The 19,730-nt window shown below is 45.9% G+C and overlaps 1 protein-coding gene across 1 annotated transcript in view; it reads right to left on the bottom strand.

Moving 5' to 3' along the window:
* Window positions 1-19,730, bottom strand: part of brf1a (BRF1 general transcription factor IIIB subunit a) — an 88,218-nt gene that overhangs the window by 39,488 nt on the left and 29,000 nt on the right. The window contains exons 8-12 of the mRNA XM_076027642.1: window positions 18,945-19,038; window positions 18,664-18,790; window positions 18,103-18,142; window positions 17,457-17,549; window positions 14,837-15,142 (exon numbers count right to left, since the gene is read on the bottom strand). Coding sequence (XP_075883757.1) covers window positions 14,837-15,142; window positions 17,457-17,549; window positions 18,103-18,142; window positions 18,664-18,790; window positions 18,945-19,038 — 660 coding nt within the window. The remainder of the gene's footprint in view (window positions 1-14,836; window positions 15,143-17,456; window positions 17,550-18,102; window positions 18,143-18,663; window positions 18,791-18,944; window positions 19,039-19,730) is intronic.

Below are 19,730 nucleotides of genomic sequence, written 5' to 3'. Positions count from 1 at the left end.
AGTCAGAAAATACAAGAAAATGTCCTAAAAATGCCCAAAAATTTAAACCATGGATGTATTGGCTGGCAATGTCAGCGCAACGGTTTTTCCCAGTGGCCACTCTGGGTACTGCAGCAACAAAAAAAAATCCCATGGGACCAAAAAGCATTTTTCCCATAGACTGCAATGCAAAAAAAAAAAATAAAGACCTCTTAGACGCCATTCATATCAAATCTCTCTATTGTAGATTTTTCACTTATGGTATTTGAGTCCTGATAAAGTATGTGAAAACAGTGAAGGGACATTTGCCAGCAAGCACGATGACACTGTGCACACACAAAATACGTTGCTAAGCAGGAAGTGACGACATCAATTTGGCACGGCCGTGCATTCTGAATTTTGACAAAGCGCTCAATGAGCTGAACAATGAACACTTCCTCAGCTCAGACATTTGGGTCACTTCCCGTTGCGCCGAGGCGCGCGTGGTTACCGTCGCTGATTATTTCCATTTGCATTGAAAATTGTGTTTTATTCCGTTTGCAGGCACCGTAGTGGGTCGAGCGACCTATAACAAAGAAAACAGTCTGCCGCAGTTGCGTCATTAAAAACCAGGAGCAAGTGAGAATATAAAGCACAGGTCTAACAGAGATTCAACAAATAAACAACGTGAGTAAGAGCGACGTCATGAGCCGTGAAATAACCGCAGAGCCAAAGTAGCGAAGAAAAAGACTTTTCCAGAATGACTGGTCCAGACAATCCCCAGCAGACTTCCTCAGCAAACGCTGTAACATTTTAAAAAAATAACACTGGTGGCCAAAATCATGGGAACAGCTGACAGGTCTGAAAACGCTGACCTTTTTCTGCCTTTCAAAACACGATTCCATTTCAAACTGTCGGTGAGACACGGAGGAGGGCCACTGAAATCTCAGAGAGAGCGAGTTCCACTGTTTTCACCCACCATCAAGCGTAACACGATACACCCGCACACCTTCACCACAGCCACACCTGACGATAACGACACAAGTCACTTGGCTTCTTCTGTGAAGGACTGTGATTGGAGTCCATTACCCTCAGAAATGTGCAAAAACTGAAAAAAAAAAAAACAAAACTGGAAACCACTGAATTTTAAAAAAGAGAATCAGCGTTTTTACGATCTCATGAGACGTTTCAACATAAAAACATTTATTGCAACACGTACAAACCACAATTGTGCTTTATCCGAATTTCTGAAATATCGTTTTGATTGAGTGAAAAACTGCGATAGAAACCAAACCATTGACAGTCAAACAGGCCAACATCGTGAAAATGACCTAAAACTCCCCATGGTGGCGCTGTGCAATGCGGAACAGATGTTCACGATGACTTTACATTAGTTTCATTTGTTTTTACGGTCATTTTAATGACCAACAACCAAACCAACTGGAATTTATAAAATATGGCGAGTGTTCAAAGCACTTTGGCCGGCGCTGTATTCATTTAATCCGTTTCAGATATATAACTGCGATAATTAGGAGCGCAAGGTAATGGGAGGACTCCACCTGGGAGGGGGAACGCCAACACACAGTCACCTTTACCCCAAGGTTGACTGGTGCCACGCTCCCGGCACATCCAGTGCGCTACAGCGGCGAAGCCGAGGTAGAAAACAACAGGCAAGGAGGCTCCTGGTGTAAAAGTCCTTCCCCGCAGTGGGATGAGGTAATGAGGCTCAGTGCCAGCTCTGCCCCGGAGAAACAAGCAGCCGTCCAGGGCAATAAATAGAGTGCTGGATTCTCGCTGACACGGGCGGGCTGGGCGAGCCCATTAAAGCTTGACCTGGCTGACCTTGGAGGAGCCCAGACTGAGAGTCCGCCCACTCAACCACCTGCTCCTCCTCCTCCTCCTCCTCCTCCACCTTCTCCTCCCCTTCCTCCACCTCCTCCTCCCCCTCCTCCCCCGACAGGACTGGGAAATGTGTGCACGGTGGACTTTCAGCCTCCTGGAGGCAAAGCGTCGTCCTCCCACCAGTTTACATGTTTTCAAGGCAGCTACGCTCATAAATGACTGGATTTCTTTTGGAAGGAAAACATCACACGCTAACTGCACCGACTGAACCAACTGAACCAGCTGAACTGCGACAGACAGAAGCTGCGTTTCCCTAACAGTTTTTTTTTTTTTTTTCCCGCAAAAAGGAAATTAATTTGGAAAAGCAGCAAACGATTCCAAAATTCCAAACGTCTGGCGGATTAATTGCGACGACAGCAGCAGTTTCCAGTGTGATGTTCCGGCCGTGTTGTTGCTCGCCTCCAAAATGTCCACCTGCGGCTGCCGCAAGCGCCCGTACCGCGTCCGGAGGAAAGCGCTTGTGACGAAGCACGCGTCCAGTCAATCGACCTCCATCACATTGACGTCACCACGGCGGCTATGAATGAAACAGCGGCTCTGTGAGAATCCCACACGGACCGAGCGTCGCGAGATAACGGACAGAGCGGCTCCCTGTCGCTCCGGCTCCAGAATCCTGGGAATGCCGCGGTGCAAACAGGACGCGTTTAACGTCGGCATTGTTGTGTGCGACGTTCAAAACAGTGGAAATGTCAGACAAATGCCGCAGGAATGTTTGGCCAAATGTTGCCTTTTGCAAGAGGCCGATGAATCGGCGCTCTGTGGCTGGCTGGGGTTTACAAACCTTCCGCCGAGGCGACGAGCGACGATGTCGAGCCCGGGAGGAAACAACGCCCCTCCAAGATCCAGGCACATTGTTCTAGCTGCGGTTAGAGGACTGCATTTTATTCATTTACTTATTTATTTATTTATTTAGTTTGACATTCATGCCATATGTCTGCAAATGCCCTGCAGTTCCGATGAATTCTGCTCTATTCCATAAAATAACTCCATTCCTCTGTGGAAGCAGAAGAAAGATTGTTCCTCTCTGATGGAGAGACTTTTGTCCGTACAACGGAGGATTTTATTCAAAATGGCTCCCCCCCCCCCCGCACCGTGATGACTAAAGATGACATTTACAGCTGACGTCTTCAATCTCTGAAATGTCTCTAAATGAGGTCTGCTGGTGGCTGGGATTGGCGCTCTCAATCACATCCTGGCATCTCCCACGGATCTCCGCAATCCAGGCTGCCAGCTACTGTATACGCCAAGCAATTATCCCCGTGATTACTTTTTTTTGCAATTATTTACAGCAGCAATGTAAAATATGTGTGTATAATATATTTGTATTCCTAATAATTTGCATTTTTATGTGCATAAAGTTTTTCGGGAGTTTTTGTCCGACTTTGACGCGTTTTTCCATTTTCATGGCTTTAACCTTGCTGGCAGTCATGCTGGTGCTGTCTCATAACAAATGATGATATGGTGAATGATGACAGATGATGAATATAATGTTTTATTTTCACCAGTTCTCAGACTCCATCACGCAAATCAAATGTCTGTCCATCTATATTACTTGTGATTAAAGGGAAGCTTCATGAGGTCCTTTCATGTCACCACAGCAGGATATTCAGGACAGGACTGAGACAATGTAGTGAGGGTGGGGAGAGGGGAGGGTAAGATGAGGAGAATTGGGGAAAATGAGGGGAAAAGTCCCACATTGTAGACTTTTCTAAATCTACATCGCCTACATCTACAATTGAGTGACTATACAAAAATAATCAATAAACCTCCAACTTACACAGTCATTGAAAAAGGCTCCTAGCATGCGTAGTTAAGATTAAAGGGGGAAATATATCAAGTAAAAAATTGATCCATTTCTTTTCTTTTTACTTTAAAAACGACTGCGTTGAAGTTGTGCTAGGAAGTCACAAGTGCCATTTGTGACATCACAAACCCATCATCCTAGCACTAGTGTGTTTCAACGTACGCTCTGTGACAAGTGGACGAAGCTCAAGGAAATTTCAAGTGCGCTAAGACGGGCTATTAAATTTAAAGCACACCAGGGAGCACTTCCAGTCTCCTGAACACCAACTTCATCATTTCCAAATGAAGACAAGCGCATTGACATTCAGTTTTTTTTTCCTTTTTTCTTTCAAAAAAAAAAGCCGCCCAAAAAAGGGAAGTTTACAGAAACTGGCAATAAAATCTATATTTTATCTTTTTTAATCAGCCTAAAACGCTGCGTCAAGTCGGGCCCTCCTGCCCAGCTCCATTAGCAGAGTGAGAGGTGGCGGCAGAGTGGCGGAGCGGCGGAGCGGCAGAGTGGCGGGGACGAGCGGAGCTGCGACAGTGACACGTGCGGTGACGCGGCGGCGGCCCGAGGCAATCCATTTCCCGCCTCCGCCCGCCTGCTCGCCTGCTAAACGGCGGCTGTCATCTCCCGTCAGGGCCTGGCGGCGGCAGACGAGGCGGCTCCCCGCTCCTTCTCCCCCCTCCTCCTCCTCCTCCTCCTCTTCCTCCAGGCCAGAAGACGCACATCACCTCCAATCACTGCTGACTTGCAGTGACGGAGCCGAGCGCTACAGTTGGCAGACACCCGCCGCTAACTGCTGGTCCACCAGAGCCGCCTGGGCTTGAAAAGTATTATGTAATATTGTGTTATATTATATTTATAGTTGAAAGGAGAAGTAAGTAGTATATTTTTATTTTAATCATGATATGTTTATATAGATATTTATGAAGTTATACATTTAACTGGGTTTTTATGTATGATGTATTTATTTGGATATCTGTTGGCAATATTTTATTATTTATTTATTATTTTATTTTACCACAAACTGAAGAATCGTTAAAAGGGGACAGGAAATAACCCTAACCCTTCCTCACTCCTTTCTTCCTCTTGTGTTTCTGCTGCGTATCTGACCGCCGCCCCACCCCCACCCCTCCCCAGGCTGTCACCTCCTGCCTGTCAGCCTGCCATCCAATCCAGTCACTCTCCTCCTTTGAGAGGACGGCTCCACCCGGCCATATGTCCGTCAAGATCTACTGCACTGCCCCAGGCTAGAACCCTCAAACGCCTCAGCGAGCGAGAGCGCGCACACGCGCACACGCACACACACACACACGCACACGCACACACACGCGCACACGCCTGCGCAGCTGTCCCTGTGCTGCCGAGGAAATGGGCAGAGCACGGAGAGGTTGCGGTTGAATTAGCAGCATTAATTAGTAATAAGTCATTAGCAGTCCAAAAGAACACACACACACACACAACACTCCTACCTCCTGTTTCGGGACAGAAGGCAGCCACAGGTTTAAAATTGTTGCTTGAATGAAATATTGATTGGACAGGTGCGGAGATGTACGTACACACAGGTTGCACAAGAAGTAAGTGAGGGCAGAATCAATTATTTAGTCAACAACCAAATCACTTCTTTAAAGGGTTGGCTCAGAATTCTCTGACATACGACCTCATTTCCAAGTTCCAAGCTGTTTATCAGCGAAGGCCGTTTCATTCATCCAGTCCTTCCAGCTTAGCTAGGCTAGCGCTAGTCAATGGTTCCTGCTAGCCTGCCCGTTAAAACAATCTTACAGTGCTCGGGGTCATGACCTTCGCAGGCCAGTGGCTCGCCAGTAGTGGTAAATCATCATCAACTTAGAATAGGCTTTCAAAAAAAAAAGCACATGCTTCACATAGTTTGAACTGCTGTGCTGGAGGAGGGACAACCAGTCGAGGCAGGAGGAGAAACTGCTCCTGCTCAGAGCAAATGTGCAATAGCAAAGAGTGGAAATATTAAATAGCCAATAAAAAGGAAACAAAGACGGATCACCTGAAACCCAGAAGGCTTTAAAAAAAAAAAAAAAAAAAATGCTGCCGGACTGTGAGTCTGCCCGTGGCCTCACGTCTGTCACCACAATGTGTCGGGACTTTTTACACAAAGCCGTACTGCAAACTGCTTTCATAAGATAGCAGCATAACAAGAGAGAGGTGCAACGATTCATCATTTGTTTATTGGACTGCCTGCACTGCGAGGTGATAATTTGTGTCGCCGCACACAGAGCGCACAGAGAGCCTCACGTTGTGCAGAGTGACTGAGAGTGGCGTGATGACATTTGACTGCAGCCAACCTGTGTTGCCTGCGGCTTGTTTCTAGATTATCCCAGTCAGGAGGCAAAATTAGCCTTTGTGTTCATTTTTCCAGGCAAGTGAATCACATCTCAGTAGCTGCGTTTCCGTGACCCCTAGAATGGCACAAAACCTAAATATTGCAATAAAAAAAAACTGGTCATGGAAACAGAAACTTGGACTTTCAGACGTATCCATATAGAGGTATAGTGCAACAGTGTCATGAAAACACTTTTCACACGTTTACACGTCAGCAGATGTGACGTACGGGGTCACGTGACCTGTTCATTGAAAGATTTAGCCTTCGACATCAATTACGCAGTGATTTCGGGTTTTTTGTGCGCGGGTTTACCTTCATGAGGAAACTGATTCAATGAATCAAATCAACGAACGACCGAACCGAGGCGGATTAAAGCGGATGACTTATCAGCACGCGTCAACAAAGATGAAAAGTCAGAAAGGACCCGATCAATTTCCCCCCCCCCGAAACCCCCCTCTTTTGCCTCGGTGAGTGAACCAGTGACCTCGTGGTTTGAAGGGCTGCCACCGTCCTCATCAGTATGCAGAAAAACTGAGAGCTCAGAGTGCTGACGAGGTGAAGCACTGCTGATGCACTGGGGGGAGGGAGGAGGGCGGGGGAGGGGCATCTTCTTTAATGACTGACCTGTGGGCGCAGTCGGACGACTCATGTAAGGACCGGTGGCACTTAATATTTTAGAGAGGAAAAAAAACAGTAATATTCTTGTATTGTATTGTGCAATTAATCGTCATTTGCAGCCCATTCAGCTTTTTTAACCCCGTCCGCCGAACTTGTTTTGGGTTTTGACGTGCCTTTATTTTGAAACCAACCGCATCCGCAGCAGAACGTTATGCATTTGTATATGTAGGGAGGCAACTTCCCTCAGCTATCAGGTTGAGTTTCAGCTTTTGATTGCGTGCTCTTCATCCAGAAGTGTTTGTCGTGGTTGAACAAGAGACGACTTTCAATCAAGTTCAGCATCTTTTGATGCTGCGGAGCGAGTTACAATTTATTTTCTTCATGCGCGTTTGCTTGCTTGTTTGAGTTTTGTTTGCAGCATGCTGGGGTTGTGTGCCTTTTGGTCTCATTTATTTTTGATAATTTCATTCGAAATTGGATTTATGTGCTGGGTCAGGTTTGTTTGACGAAATTGTTTGTAATTCCTTGGGCCTGAGTCATTGCATTTACAAACTTTAATTGACTTTTTTTTTTAGCGCTAAATTGTCGTCAAAGTGTTGATTGAAAATTATGAAATTGAACCCGTTGAACCAAAATTAACTATGTTGTTTGTTTTCACGGTATTGGTGATCAATGACTAATAATTTACCCATCAAGAGCACTGAGACTGCGTCTTTATTGACACCATGAGCTGCTACAGCACACATGCTGCCCAGTTTTGCTTTTTTTTTGTTGTTGTTATTCGTTTAGTCCTTTTTTGCTTCTTTTAAGACAGACGAGCCACAGAAACTCTGCAACAGTTTGACAGAAGAGTTCCTTCTAAAAACCTGCAGTTTCACAAACCGCAAACGCCTCCTTCCCCAAGGCGTCTTTCAAGGTGATGAAGGTGGCAGAAGCTGTGTTGAGCGCCGGGGAGCTTCGCCCACCGAGGTAGTTAAGGTCAGGCCAAACGCCATTGATTGGACTAAGTGCTCCGCTGAAAACGGCCGTTGCCTCAATCAATGCCGCTGCTAATGGTGTGAGGTGGAGTTCCCAGAAGACCTGGGCCGCGGTGGAGTGTTGACAAAGTCACGCGGAGGCGCCCAAGTCACGTCCTTCCCGCTGGCACACCACTGCCAAAGCTGTTGGGCTGTTTGGTTCTGTTCGGTTTTTCCCCCTGACGGCGCAAGTAAACATCCAATCGCGGAGGCCACAGTCAACAAGGGGGTGGTGGCAAAAAAGCAAAGCCAAATAAAATAGGGGACGGACTCCGTTCCGATCAAATTGGCCCGATTTGATCCAAATTTCCATCAGATCGGATTTGTGTCTTTGGGGTCACAGTTTACGCAAAACGGAACTCAACAGCTCGACCAGTGGCAAACAATTCTGTTGTGAATACTGGCAGGCTTCAGGGTACAGTCACGCATCATGTCACAAACTGGCTGTGTCGCAGTGCACAACATTAGAGGCACCCGTTCAATCAATCATTTATAAATCAATCCAATCACTTTATTCAGTGTCCACGTGAACGGGACCATCTGATCCCGCCGTTTGAAACAGTTCAATCGGATTAAGAAAAAAGTGGCCAATCTCAGCACGCCTGATGTTTCACCCGGACACCCTTCACTCGTTTAATCCTCAGATGACTCTTTATTGCTTTTACTGCCTTCAAACCAGCTCATTATTTCATCCATTAGCATTCTGTAATTTGAACCGACGGATTGGAAATCTCACGCTTGATCCATTTGTGCTAGCGGGTCAGTAAATGACTTGATTCTCTCTGGGCAATCATTCAGGTTGATGGACCAAATATTTCAATTTAACTTCGCGGCTGACAAATGGAGACAGGAAATCAAAAAGACTGATTTTTAATGAAGGGGTAATCAAACGATGGGGGGGGAAATGTGTCGAGCACGCTCGCACAACCAATCGCGTCTGTGCGGGCGCGTGAGGAAAAAAATGTTTCAAACGTTTCAAACGTCAAATAATCCGAGCATTTGTGACCGCGGGCGGCAGTGAGCAAAAATGTCTTTTGGGTCTTCATTCTTCCGATGATTTCAGCCGATTTTGACTTCAGAGGCAAAGTGAAAAGACTGAAATGAAGGACATCCATGAAAGAATACAGTATGAAGTAGATCATTTAGTGGAAAATGTGAAGTTCTTCCAAAGCCATCACTCACAGAAGACGTCAGCGTTGGCAGACACGACTGCAGGTCTGCTTCGTATTTGCCACGACAACAACAACCGTTGGATTCGCTTAAATTTCGATGTAACATGCGGCTTAAATAAAGTCCCAGGAGATACTGGAGTGCCATGCGACCACGTCGACTTGTGTGGCCGTCTGCCTCGCCGTTATTTTTAAAGCGGACAACATTTTTTCCGAGCGTTTTCGTTTTGTTTCCCTTCTCGCTCTCTATTCCCGGGTGAATCCAAAATTACACCCTCTCTCTTCCTCCAGCGCCCTGCCCTCTGCTAACAATGTTAGCGCACACACACACACACACACACACACACACATGCGGAACAGAGCAGAAAAACATACACTCAGTGGAGTGCACAGATGAAAGGCTCGGCACTAATGACAAGGTACCCCGTCCACTTAATACTTCAAAGATTGAGCTGCCAGTGCTGCTGGTGGTGGGCGGGGGGTGGGGGGTGGGGGGGGTGACTACCCTTCAATACACGCATGCGTTCATGCATATGAGCGCGCGCACACACACACACACACACACAGTCCTCCGGCTCTAGCCCACACCACTATTAACCGGGGCCTAAACCAAACTCATCCAAAGAGCGTCCGTCTGCAAGCCTCCATTGCTCCCTGCATGTACCAGCAGCCTTCCAACACAAAAACAGCAGCTGGGAGACACTACTGGTGAAGAGGAACATACACAAACTGACGCCAAGTCATCTTTACTTGCACATATGGTGGTTTATACACACACACGCCAAAGAAGAGGAAGAAGGAGGATCGTTATTGCTTTTGTCAAAAGGAGTCAGGTTTTCTTTTTTTTCTTTTTTTATTTGACGCTGCATCTAAATGATCAAATCAAACTGATGCATGCACAGTGCAGTAGACAATGTGGAGTTTTGTGCAGTCATTTCTGTCATTTAACTTTCCACCAAACTGAAGCAGCATTTAAAAAATTAAAAAGTGGAACTTTCTAACCAAGTTAAGGAGGGACATTTCTGTTTGGAATTGCTGCTCGGTTAACAGCGTGCGGCCTCTGCGCTTCAGCATCGCTATTGTCAACGCGAAAGTGGGGCAGAAATCCAGGTTACGCTCCCGTTACCCACAGACGTCGTTTCTCGCGCGATGCGGCCGTGGAGAGCAAGTGATGACTCAAATCTGCAGGCTCCACTGCAGAGCGGGTGCCACACACTGCGTCTGCGGTATCTCCCGTTCCATCTCAACAATCAGACTTCTGCTGTGCTGACCCACCTGACTGAGGACCAGGCACGGCAATACTGAAAGTTGGGGTTGAACTTTGCAACACAACATGCAACTCCTGGAAACAGAGACTCTAGCTTCTTTTTTTTTTTGTTGCCAAGTTTCATTAAATATGATATAGCAACTCAACGGTAAGGTTTACACTATTTAACTAAAAACATCTCCGTGTCTTCATAGTTGGGAAACTGAACAAATCAAATGCATTTGGTTGGAGTTACTTGGTAGAATATGGAGAGGTGAAGCACCATTAAAGACAGTTAAATCCCTATTGAGGGATGAATTTGGTGGTTGAACTTTATATCTCAACTCAGGGCTTGCATTCAGTATATATGGCTTCACTTTCAGACAGTGAATAAATGGCAACAACCTTTTTTATTATTGTTGATGATGAAAAATATATGCAAGTGGCCCTGCGTTAAAGTTCTAGCAGCCAAAGGTTGTAAATGAACTTCATTCCAAAAACACTAAATTTAAAACTACACCTCTGGTTTCTCAAAAATAAACACACACACACACACACACACACACACACACACACACACACACACACACACACACACACACACACACACACACACACACACACACACACACACACACACACACACACACACACACACACACAGTGAGATCAGCCACATGTCCCAGTGACCAACGATTAAACCCCTCAATCGAAGCCAAGGGGTTTCCTCTTTTTTACAGCTGATGTTGTCATTCATGGTCGATGACACTTAACTAGGACGGCCGGAAGAGCGTCACCGCCAGAAGCCGGGCGCTGAGAAAGGAAACGCAGTTAACACGAGAGCTCATGATGGTCCAGAGGGCTGTGATTCATAGGGCCGTGGGTAATTGTGGCAACTTTTACAGTGAATGGGGTCCCTGTTGTGTATTCTGATGATGGAGTGAGGTCAGCAGTATGACTGGGTTGGTGGAGGGGGGTGGGGGGTTTCATCAGGTTAATGGCTGCTTTAACCTCAGATATGGCTGTTTTAGGGGGGTGGGTTCCCACAATGACCTTCACACAAAGAGAAGTCAAGTGTAAGGTGTGAGGCTTAACTTAATATGGGTGGGTGTGTGTGTGTGTGTGTGTGTGTGTGTGTGTTGGGGGTTTAGTCTAGATTTTTGCACACTTTTAATTTTTTTTTTAATATCAACCCTTGTGTACATTGTTATGGGAAAAACTATTAAATAAATTCAGAGTAACACGAACAATGTAGGTTTTCTGTTTCCATGTTATGATTTTTTTTTTTTTTTGCTAGTCATGCATAAGTAAATTGAATAAAGACTTTGTATATAAAGGTTGCTGGTTTCAGCTAAAGAGCAATGGCTGGTGCAATTTATCAGTTGCCTTTTTACTATATTGAATTAGGGGTCACCACAGATTGATATTGCCACATTTACAGTATAGCAGGATGGGGTGTGGGGATGATGGAGCAGCATGAAGAGTATATTAGACTAAAAGTCTCTACTAGACATGACAAATATGAGACGCATATCTTGATTTTCGGCAAATTGTCCCAGCTTTTAAGTTAAATAATAACTGAAAGAGTTTAAATAAAATTTCAATCACTTTACCATTAAGCTAACTGACATTGCAGTCAACTGTTCCAGTTCCACGTCCCTGAATATGTATTTTGCAGGACTTCCATCTGTATAATTTTAATTCAGGACCAATCTGCAGTAGTTGAGAAGAAACAGTCAGAGGGGAGTCCAAGCCGGAGCTGAACACTTGTTCCCTGCCAGACTGACACGTCTGGCTTCCAAGCGGCTTCACTGGCAGTGCAGAAATCTCAATGACTCACTCTGAATGTTGCTGCTATTGCTGATTTTTTTTTTTTTTTTTAATTTATTATTAGTTATCGTTGTTTTGGAAGGCGGGGTTCCTTCTTCCACAGATTTCTATGAGCTTTATCCCCCTTGCCACTGTATAATAAACCAAACAGATTCCAATGCACAAGGGAGATTAAGTACGCGCTGCAGTTCTGGTTGATTGATTTACAGTAAATCTTCTTAGATCAATTGTGTTCATTATGTCTTCAGTTTTTCATGGATTTACATCTTTCTTTCAATCAGACAAAGCAAGATATAAATCCAGAAAAATATTTTTTTTTTAAGCATTGTTTTTTTTTTATTTATTTATTTTTTTTAGCTTTACAACAGAAGCATTACGGCTATAATAACAACAGCGTGGCTCGAGGGACCAGAAAGGATCCATTCACAACTTGAGACAGGCACGAGTGGGAATATTTCCTTTCGATCCCCGAAGGCAACAACGAGACGCCGGGACGAGCCGGCGCTCTGCTTCAGCCAACGTGTGGTTACACAGTCCGGGCCAATATTTACAGCCACGCAGGAGCTTTACAAGGAGCGTCCTGTGAACTTTAACTCGCAACGTCTTCTCCAAACATTAAAACCACTTCACCACTCCTTTGCTCCCGACGCTCATCCATCAAAAGGCACTTCATCTCTCACCCCTGACCTCTTCCGACCGCCCGTCCTCCCACTCGCAGCCATAAAAATAACAGGTTTCCTCATCGGGACACACGCAGCTGCGCAGCGTGATTGCCTCACATCCATCGACGCCTCTGCACACCCAGATAAGGTGGCGACCAGACGGGGTGGCGGGAGGGGGGCCGGGCGCAGGAACATCCCACTCGTGTAATTAGGTAATTACAGGCAACGCATGACAGAGCCCTGTCGTTTTATTTTTTTGCAACCGTTAATAAGTCAAAGTGACAGGGGGTGTGGCCACTGCCTTGCTGTGGTTCAACGTTATTGTTGTTGTTTGGGGTGGGGTTTTTTTGCCGTCTGTTTGCACAAGCATCAAATTGATTCCATTTGTTGATCCGTTGGCTTGACTTACGACTCTGGCGGCCTGTCGCGGTGTCGCGGCACTGGCGTATGTGTGCAATTTCTCTTTGCGGGGTCATTAAACTCTTCAAAAACTGTATCTGTGAGTTGTTACAGCGGTGTATATTCTGTAAGAGTCAACGAGATTGGCACAGCAAGCGACTTGTTAGTGATATCACTAGTTCACGCATTAACACAAAGCCTCTCGGGCAAACGACATCCAAAGCCGTTGGAATTTTCGGTGAGTGACTAAGGTCACGCGTCCAAAATGACCGTCGAAAGCCAAGGCGTCAAGTCTTGAACAACAACAACAACTCAACTCACGCCGAGTCAAAACAAGTTCTAGGTCTGAGTTCCAACCTGACACTCATAGTCAACCAGGCAAATGGTACTTCACAATCAAGACAAGGTCATCGTCAAGGTTAAGAATTGTAATTTGTCCAACATTTTTCGAAGATTTGAAGCCTTTCAAATGCTCACAGTCCTTCGCATTCCTCAAAAACAACACCCAGCGGCACACCAGGCACCCAAATAGTGAGACGCAACGTCAAGAGTTTGCTCCTTGTCAATATCTGACTCGAGGATGCTTTGAAACGTGCACTCCTGTAGCAGGACATTGAGGCAGTGCCATGTACCTCCTGGACCACAGCTGCCAAATTCAATAATTATCTGAGGTTCGGTTTCATTTTGGCAGTTTTGGTTACTTTTTGGTCAAGTTGGTGCAAGCGTTCACCCTAATCTGAACATTTTGTATAAATGTTGACCTCTATCGGGTGACATTCATCCAACTGTGCCTCTCAACATCATTTATAAAACCCCTCACAAACAGCCCCAAAATAAACTGGCACCACGTTACCTGTGAGGTGAGCTTTGAAGGGGCAACAAAAACACAGTCTCTGGAGCGAATGCATTCAGCTGCCTTGTCTGCAGAACCTCTCAGACACGTTCCTCTCCTGGCTGCAGAGCACTACAGCAGGTAGAATGTAGTCAACGTGGATATACAGCTCATACAGCTCAGCCATAATTAGGACAATTAAACCTGAGAGTATCCTTTCACTTCATTATAGGCTATTATGGAGATACAGTAGGTGCCAGACAGAGTCAAGGATGGCCACCACCACGGCATTCATAATCAGTTCAAACTCAAGGGCGCCTCGGCACTGCGATGTTTGCTCAATCAAACAAAAACATACCTGAAATACCTTTAAAATCGCACCAGATTCCCCAAACTGCCCGTCTCCACCTGCCGTGGTTACCACTGAAATCCGCGGAATGTGAAGCACTCCGCTTGGACCGGGATGACAACCGAGGCATCGTCACAATTTCACAAAGCACAAACGGAGACGGATTCTCAGAAGTGAGACACAAGAGTTTCTTCTTGCAGAGAAATGAGATTATCGGGGACGGCATAATAACAAAGGAAGGTTTGGCTTTTTCATGGACTCATCTCTTGGAAACAATTCCAAGACCAGGGTTCGTCCTGCCTGAAAATGAGGCGGCTTGTTTGATGGAAGCGTATGAAGTTGGGGGCGTCAACATTAAAGTGTTCATCGCGATCAGATTTAATACCAGGCATAACACGCTCATTTTTTTTTACACTCACCGGCAGTCAGGTCCTCAAGCCAGAGTGCTTTGTTTCGACACTGCATCCAGCTAATGTTACCCGTGTTCAATTTGTGTAAAACACACAGCGAATGGTCTAAGCAACACCTACACCCATGATGGTCACAGATCACATAAGATTCTTGATTCATCATGGGACAGAAATCAAAAATCGAAACGCGATTAATCGCAATTCTGATCCGAATAAAAAAAAAAAAAAAAAAAAGGGTATCGCATGACAGCCATAGCAAGAAGTAAAATGAAGGTAAGCAAAGGATTTGGCTGAGCTCACCGCTGTCCTTCACGCTGCCCAGGCAGTCGCCGATCGACTGCTTGAGGCCCAGAGTGGCGGCTGACGGCATCTTCCCCAGGATGGACGCCAGGGACGGGGCTTCCCTCTTGGGTTCGTCCGGCTCCGACAGATCGTCGCTCCCTCCGTCCTTCTCTTGATTCCTCTCCTCCAGCTTGATCAGAGCCTCCAGCGTGATGTCGTCGAGCTCTTTGCCGAAGTGTTTGGCCACAGCCACGAGTTCATCGTCCAGTTCTGGCTCCTCCATCTTAAACACGGCCAGATTGTTTTCGTCGACGACGTGATGATCTGAGGGAGAGAGAGAGAGGGAGAGAGAGAGAGTGAGAGAGAGAGACAGACAGAGAGAGAGAGAGAGGCAATGCGTTGATACAGAAAAGTAAGTGTGAAACTGAATGGCTCCTTTCCGTGGGTGTTCTTGAAACGGACACCAGAGGTCATGGCGCGAAGACAATCAAGAAATAAAACAGCTACATGACAAGAGTACATCAATAGAAGGTTTAGGTGGTCAGGAGCCTCCTACCGACTCCCGAATATTTAGGGCGGCTCTGATGAGCAAAATAAATCATCCTTTCGGCCTGAAAGGAAGTGTGACAGACATGAAGGGTTTTTTTTTTTTTCGACTGGTTGAAAAACAATGACGATGAATCATGTGTGTATGAGGAATAAAATGAGTTTAGACCTACTTATGGAATCAAAAATATGAATTAAAAACGCACTTGATTGTGCAGCTGGTGGCATTTTTTCGAAATGATAATTGAAGTACACTTTCAAATTGTCTGTGAGAGATCGCAGGCTCGCGCTCACACACGAGGCCATGGTACTGTTTATTTTTTTTAAAGCGACGACAATGCGAACGAAAGCGCAGGAGAAACTGGTTGGAAGGATGAGGAACCTTCCGTGCGAGGCCGTCGCCACGCGTGTTTCATCTGTGGACATTCTGACAACGCAGGCCGACTATTTTGGGGACCATCTTTAACTGCCTCCGCAGGACGTGATGGTTTTTCCAAGCTGTGTGTTATACATTCACAGCTGCAGCACTAAGTTCGTAGTATAGTTCAACTCCCGCGACTCATTAACGGTCTCATTACTTCTCTCTCTCCGGCGCAGACTTTTTTGTGAAGGTTGACTGGCAGCAGATCCTTTTTTTTTTTTTTTTCCCCCCGCCCCATCTAATTATACAGTTCGCGACACCTCAGGAATCCCTGATGAATAATACGGCAGCGGCGCACTTACAGTTTATGGTCGTTAGCCCTGTCTAATTAACCGTCTGAAATGGTCAGAATTGGAACTCGCCAATTTCAAAGAAAACGCAGAGGCGGCGGCACTTTTCATTGCATTCGGAGCGACAATATGTTGCTGAGACGTCAGAACAACAGCGGAAAATGAATACATGTGGCGGAAAATCACCGGGATGCTGATTTTAAATATGTCGTCTTGCAGCCCTGGTATCCAATTAACATGTGTCCTTTTAATCAGCCTTAATTAAAATGACCTCACGCGCACTTCAGACCACCGGATCTGCAACAGTTCACTGTCTGAAATCAGGGACAGTCTGCAACAACCCCCCATGGCTGGGGTGTGTGTGAGTGAGTGAGCGAGCGAGCGAGCGAGAGAGAGACAGATAGACAGACAGACAGACAGACAGACAGTGGGCTGGAGATAAAGGTGGTAAAGTTAGAATGAGATAAAGTGAAAGACGAGAAAGGGACAAACTGGCGTGTGTGTCGTTCCTCATGGTTGCACCCCCATGTGTGTGTGTGTGTGTGTGTGTGTGTGTGTGTGTGTGTGTGTGCGTGCGTGCGTGTGTCGGGGTGTCCCTAAAAATAATCTGTCCACAGTTCACCCCATCAAGTCATGTCAGGGTTTTCTTTTCTACAGACAAGTGGATGAACCACAGCCATCCACCCGCCTGCAAGTGCCCATTATGTGCTTTTGCTGCACAGTGAGTGTTATTCACTTTTGCCGTGCGAGAGATGTACAGCATCCTCGCGTTCAAACAATGTCTTGAGGTATAAATATTCAGACCGACGGTAAACATTGCAGGGGTTTTGCAGCAGAACGAAGCTCGCGTTCACATGAAGGCGTTTCTGGTGGACGTTGATGATGCACGAAGCTTCTTCTGAGACGTTTCTCTCTTCTGGTCCCCTAATGGGAAAACGTGCTGGTCATAGGAGGCATATTTCACTGACGAGGCGCCGTCCTCCGACTGACGTCGACCCAACCGACTCGCAGATAATAATCTAATAAAACAAATGTTTGCTTTTTGGTTCCAAGCCCACAAACAGAGACATAAATGGCATGGATTGCGCGGGATTTTCTTTCCTGTTGACCTCTTCAACGCCCACGTAGCCTCCTACGTGTCAACATGATACTTCATATGTAATGCAGCTAGCGGCGGTTATTTTGTGCAAATCACAGAGCGAAAATCAGAAATCAGACTGCGATTAATCACAGTTAACTATGGTTTTTCAGAGCTTAATTGTGATTTAAAAACAAGGGCCGTTTGACAGCCATGGTATGAAGTAAAATTGAGGAAACTAAATGTCAATGTCAACATATAAATGCAGACAAATGTAATGCCGAGTTGCAGCGCGCTCCTTACCTTCCTTAGCATAGGCAGCATAGACTCCTCGCAGTTTCGGCCTGGCGTTCTGAAGCTCTGCATCTATTTCATCTTGGTAGCAGTGGATTTCATCTGGCAGTGATAAAAATGCAGTGGACGTTTGATTCCTGGATCAGTAATTTTATAACCACCAGACAAGAGTAGAAACAGAACAGAGCCTGTTTTTTTGGTTTTGTTTCTCTCTCTCTCTCTTTCTCTCTCTCTCTCATGAGTTCAACAAAGGCAAAGAAAAGAGTCTTCTTTTGTGTACTTGACCGCAGTCGGCCTCTTCTGAACTCTCGGGAACCCTTAAAATTACATCTGCTATAATTACGACATAATAAGTTGCCGCCGTGACATAATGCGCGCGTAATTACACGTCGCACTCAAATTAAATCATGTAGTCTGTGTTGACCCTCCTTGTAGTTGTTTTCCTCCGCCATCCAACTGTGATGTGCACTTAGCCGAGGTCAGCCACATCCAAGGAAGACATGAAAGTTTGCGCCAACTTTGTGATCCCCAGCGTTTTGGTTTGTGGATCTATTCTGAGTCGGTTTCGTTTTTTTTGCAAAATAAAAGTGAAAAGCCCGAGAGTTGAGACGCGGACATGCTTCGGATTGAAGAGTAAAGCGGAGGGGACTCGTACCTTCAACGGTGTCTATCTTTTTCTTCAGCTCAATCTCCACCTGGGCCGCAAAACAACGGCAAAAAGAAGAAAAACTGTTAGGACAGAACGACATATCGAAAGGAAAAGCATCAAAACACAAATGTCGCACATGGTTTGGCATGAACAGTTTACTGACAAACTGTTTTTGGGCTGCAGAAGCTGAAGGTTAGGATAAGATTACGCTACTTTATTTTCAATCACGAAACAATCCATTTACAGTGCAAAGCTTTGACCAAACCCTGCACAGGCTGCAGGCACTTTAAGCTAGTTAGTTAGCATTAGCATTAAGAAAGGACACTAAAGGTTATTGGTTCTATTTAACACAGAGGAATACACAGCGGTAAATTACCCATACGCATTTACAAAATCCACTCTTTAACTGTCTAGTTTGCTTGATGATAGTGTGTGATAGTAAGTCATTTCACGTAACAATACAAAATACGCTGGACAAAACGCTATTCATTCACAGCACAATCTGAATTTCCTTGGCAACGACAAATTTCAAACCAGGGAGGGGAAGAAGTGAAGAAATATTCATACCTGTTGGTATTTTTTCTTCCTCAGTCCGTCCACGAAGGACGGTGGGTCACACTCTCGGTCGAGATCCACCTTCATGAACTCCTCGATGGTCAGCTCACTGGTGGGTGTTTCCCCAAATTCCACCAGCCTGCGTGGAAGAAGAACCAACGGGAAACAAGTCACCCTTTCCGCTTCGTCCCTAGGACTGTTCGAATCACATCCGTCTGGCGGAATCCTGCAAACCTTCAGCCAACGACCCAAGTTCAAGAAACTTCAGCTGTACGAAAACGGTCCTCACTGACCTTTTTCTCAGGGTTTGCTCGCACACTTTGACGACGCCGACAATTTCCTTGGTGGTGCGGCGGAATTCGTGCATTCGAGCGGCAACAAGAAGGGCTGAAGATGGAAAAGAGGCACAATGGGGTCATATTAGGGGATATTTATATTAAATATAAAGTGGCTGATGCTCCTTTAAAAACAGTGAGATGAATGGCAAGCAGTTCAAACCGTTAGCTGATTATGAATTAGCATAGTCGTCTAATTGATACGCAATCCGTGTGGACAATCCGGCTACCTGAGAGCGTGTTTTGTATTCAGGGTGAACGTTCACACACTCAAAAAAAAAACAACGAGGAAGAAGATGAACGGGGCATCCAGCTTTGTGCTCGCAGGCCACAGTAGTTGACTGGCAAGCTCGGGAGAGGGCTTAAATGAAAGAGCGCTACGATCTAAAATGTAACAACTTTTTGTTGTTGTTTCTTCTTAAAAATCCGCAAATATTACACGCTGAGCCTCGATGTGCCCTCTCCTGCTGTGTAAGGGCGAATGTTGACTTTCTTTTGCCAGTCTGTCATCGATCCACGTCAAGCCTGTCGCCCCTTCAAATTCTGTTGACGACGGTTTGTCATTTCAGCGTTCTCCCATGTTTTACAAATACGACTGGGCACGGACTCCTCGTGTTTGTTTGGTTCGCATGAATCTTGGCCGCGCTCGCCTTTGCGATACGCAGCGCTGAGCCAGCAGCACGGGGGCATCTCTCTCCTCCACTGACGCGGCCAAAAACTCTGCCCACATGCAAAAGCACAGTC

The sequence above is a fragment of the Nelusetta ayraudi genome, unplaced genomic scaffold (genome assembly GCF_046127955.1).
Source record: "Nelusetta ayraudi isolate G7.1 ecotype Tasmania unplaced genomic scaffold, CSIRO-AGI_Nayr_v1 ptg000021l, whole genome shotgun sequence".
In the NCBI taxonomy this organism is placed as follows: Eukaryota; Metazoa; Chordata; class Actinopteri; order Tetraodontiformes; family Monacanthidae; genus Nelusetta; species Nelusetta ayraudi.
This window is presented reverse-complemented; position numbering and strand designations above follow the sequence as displayed.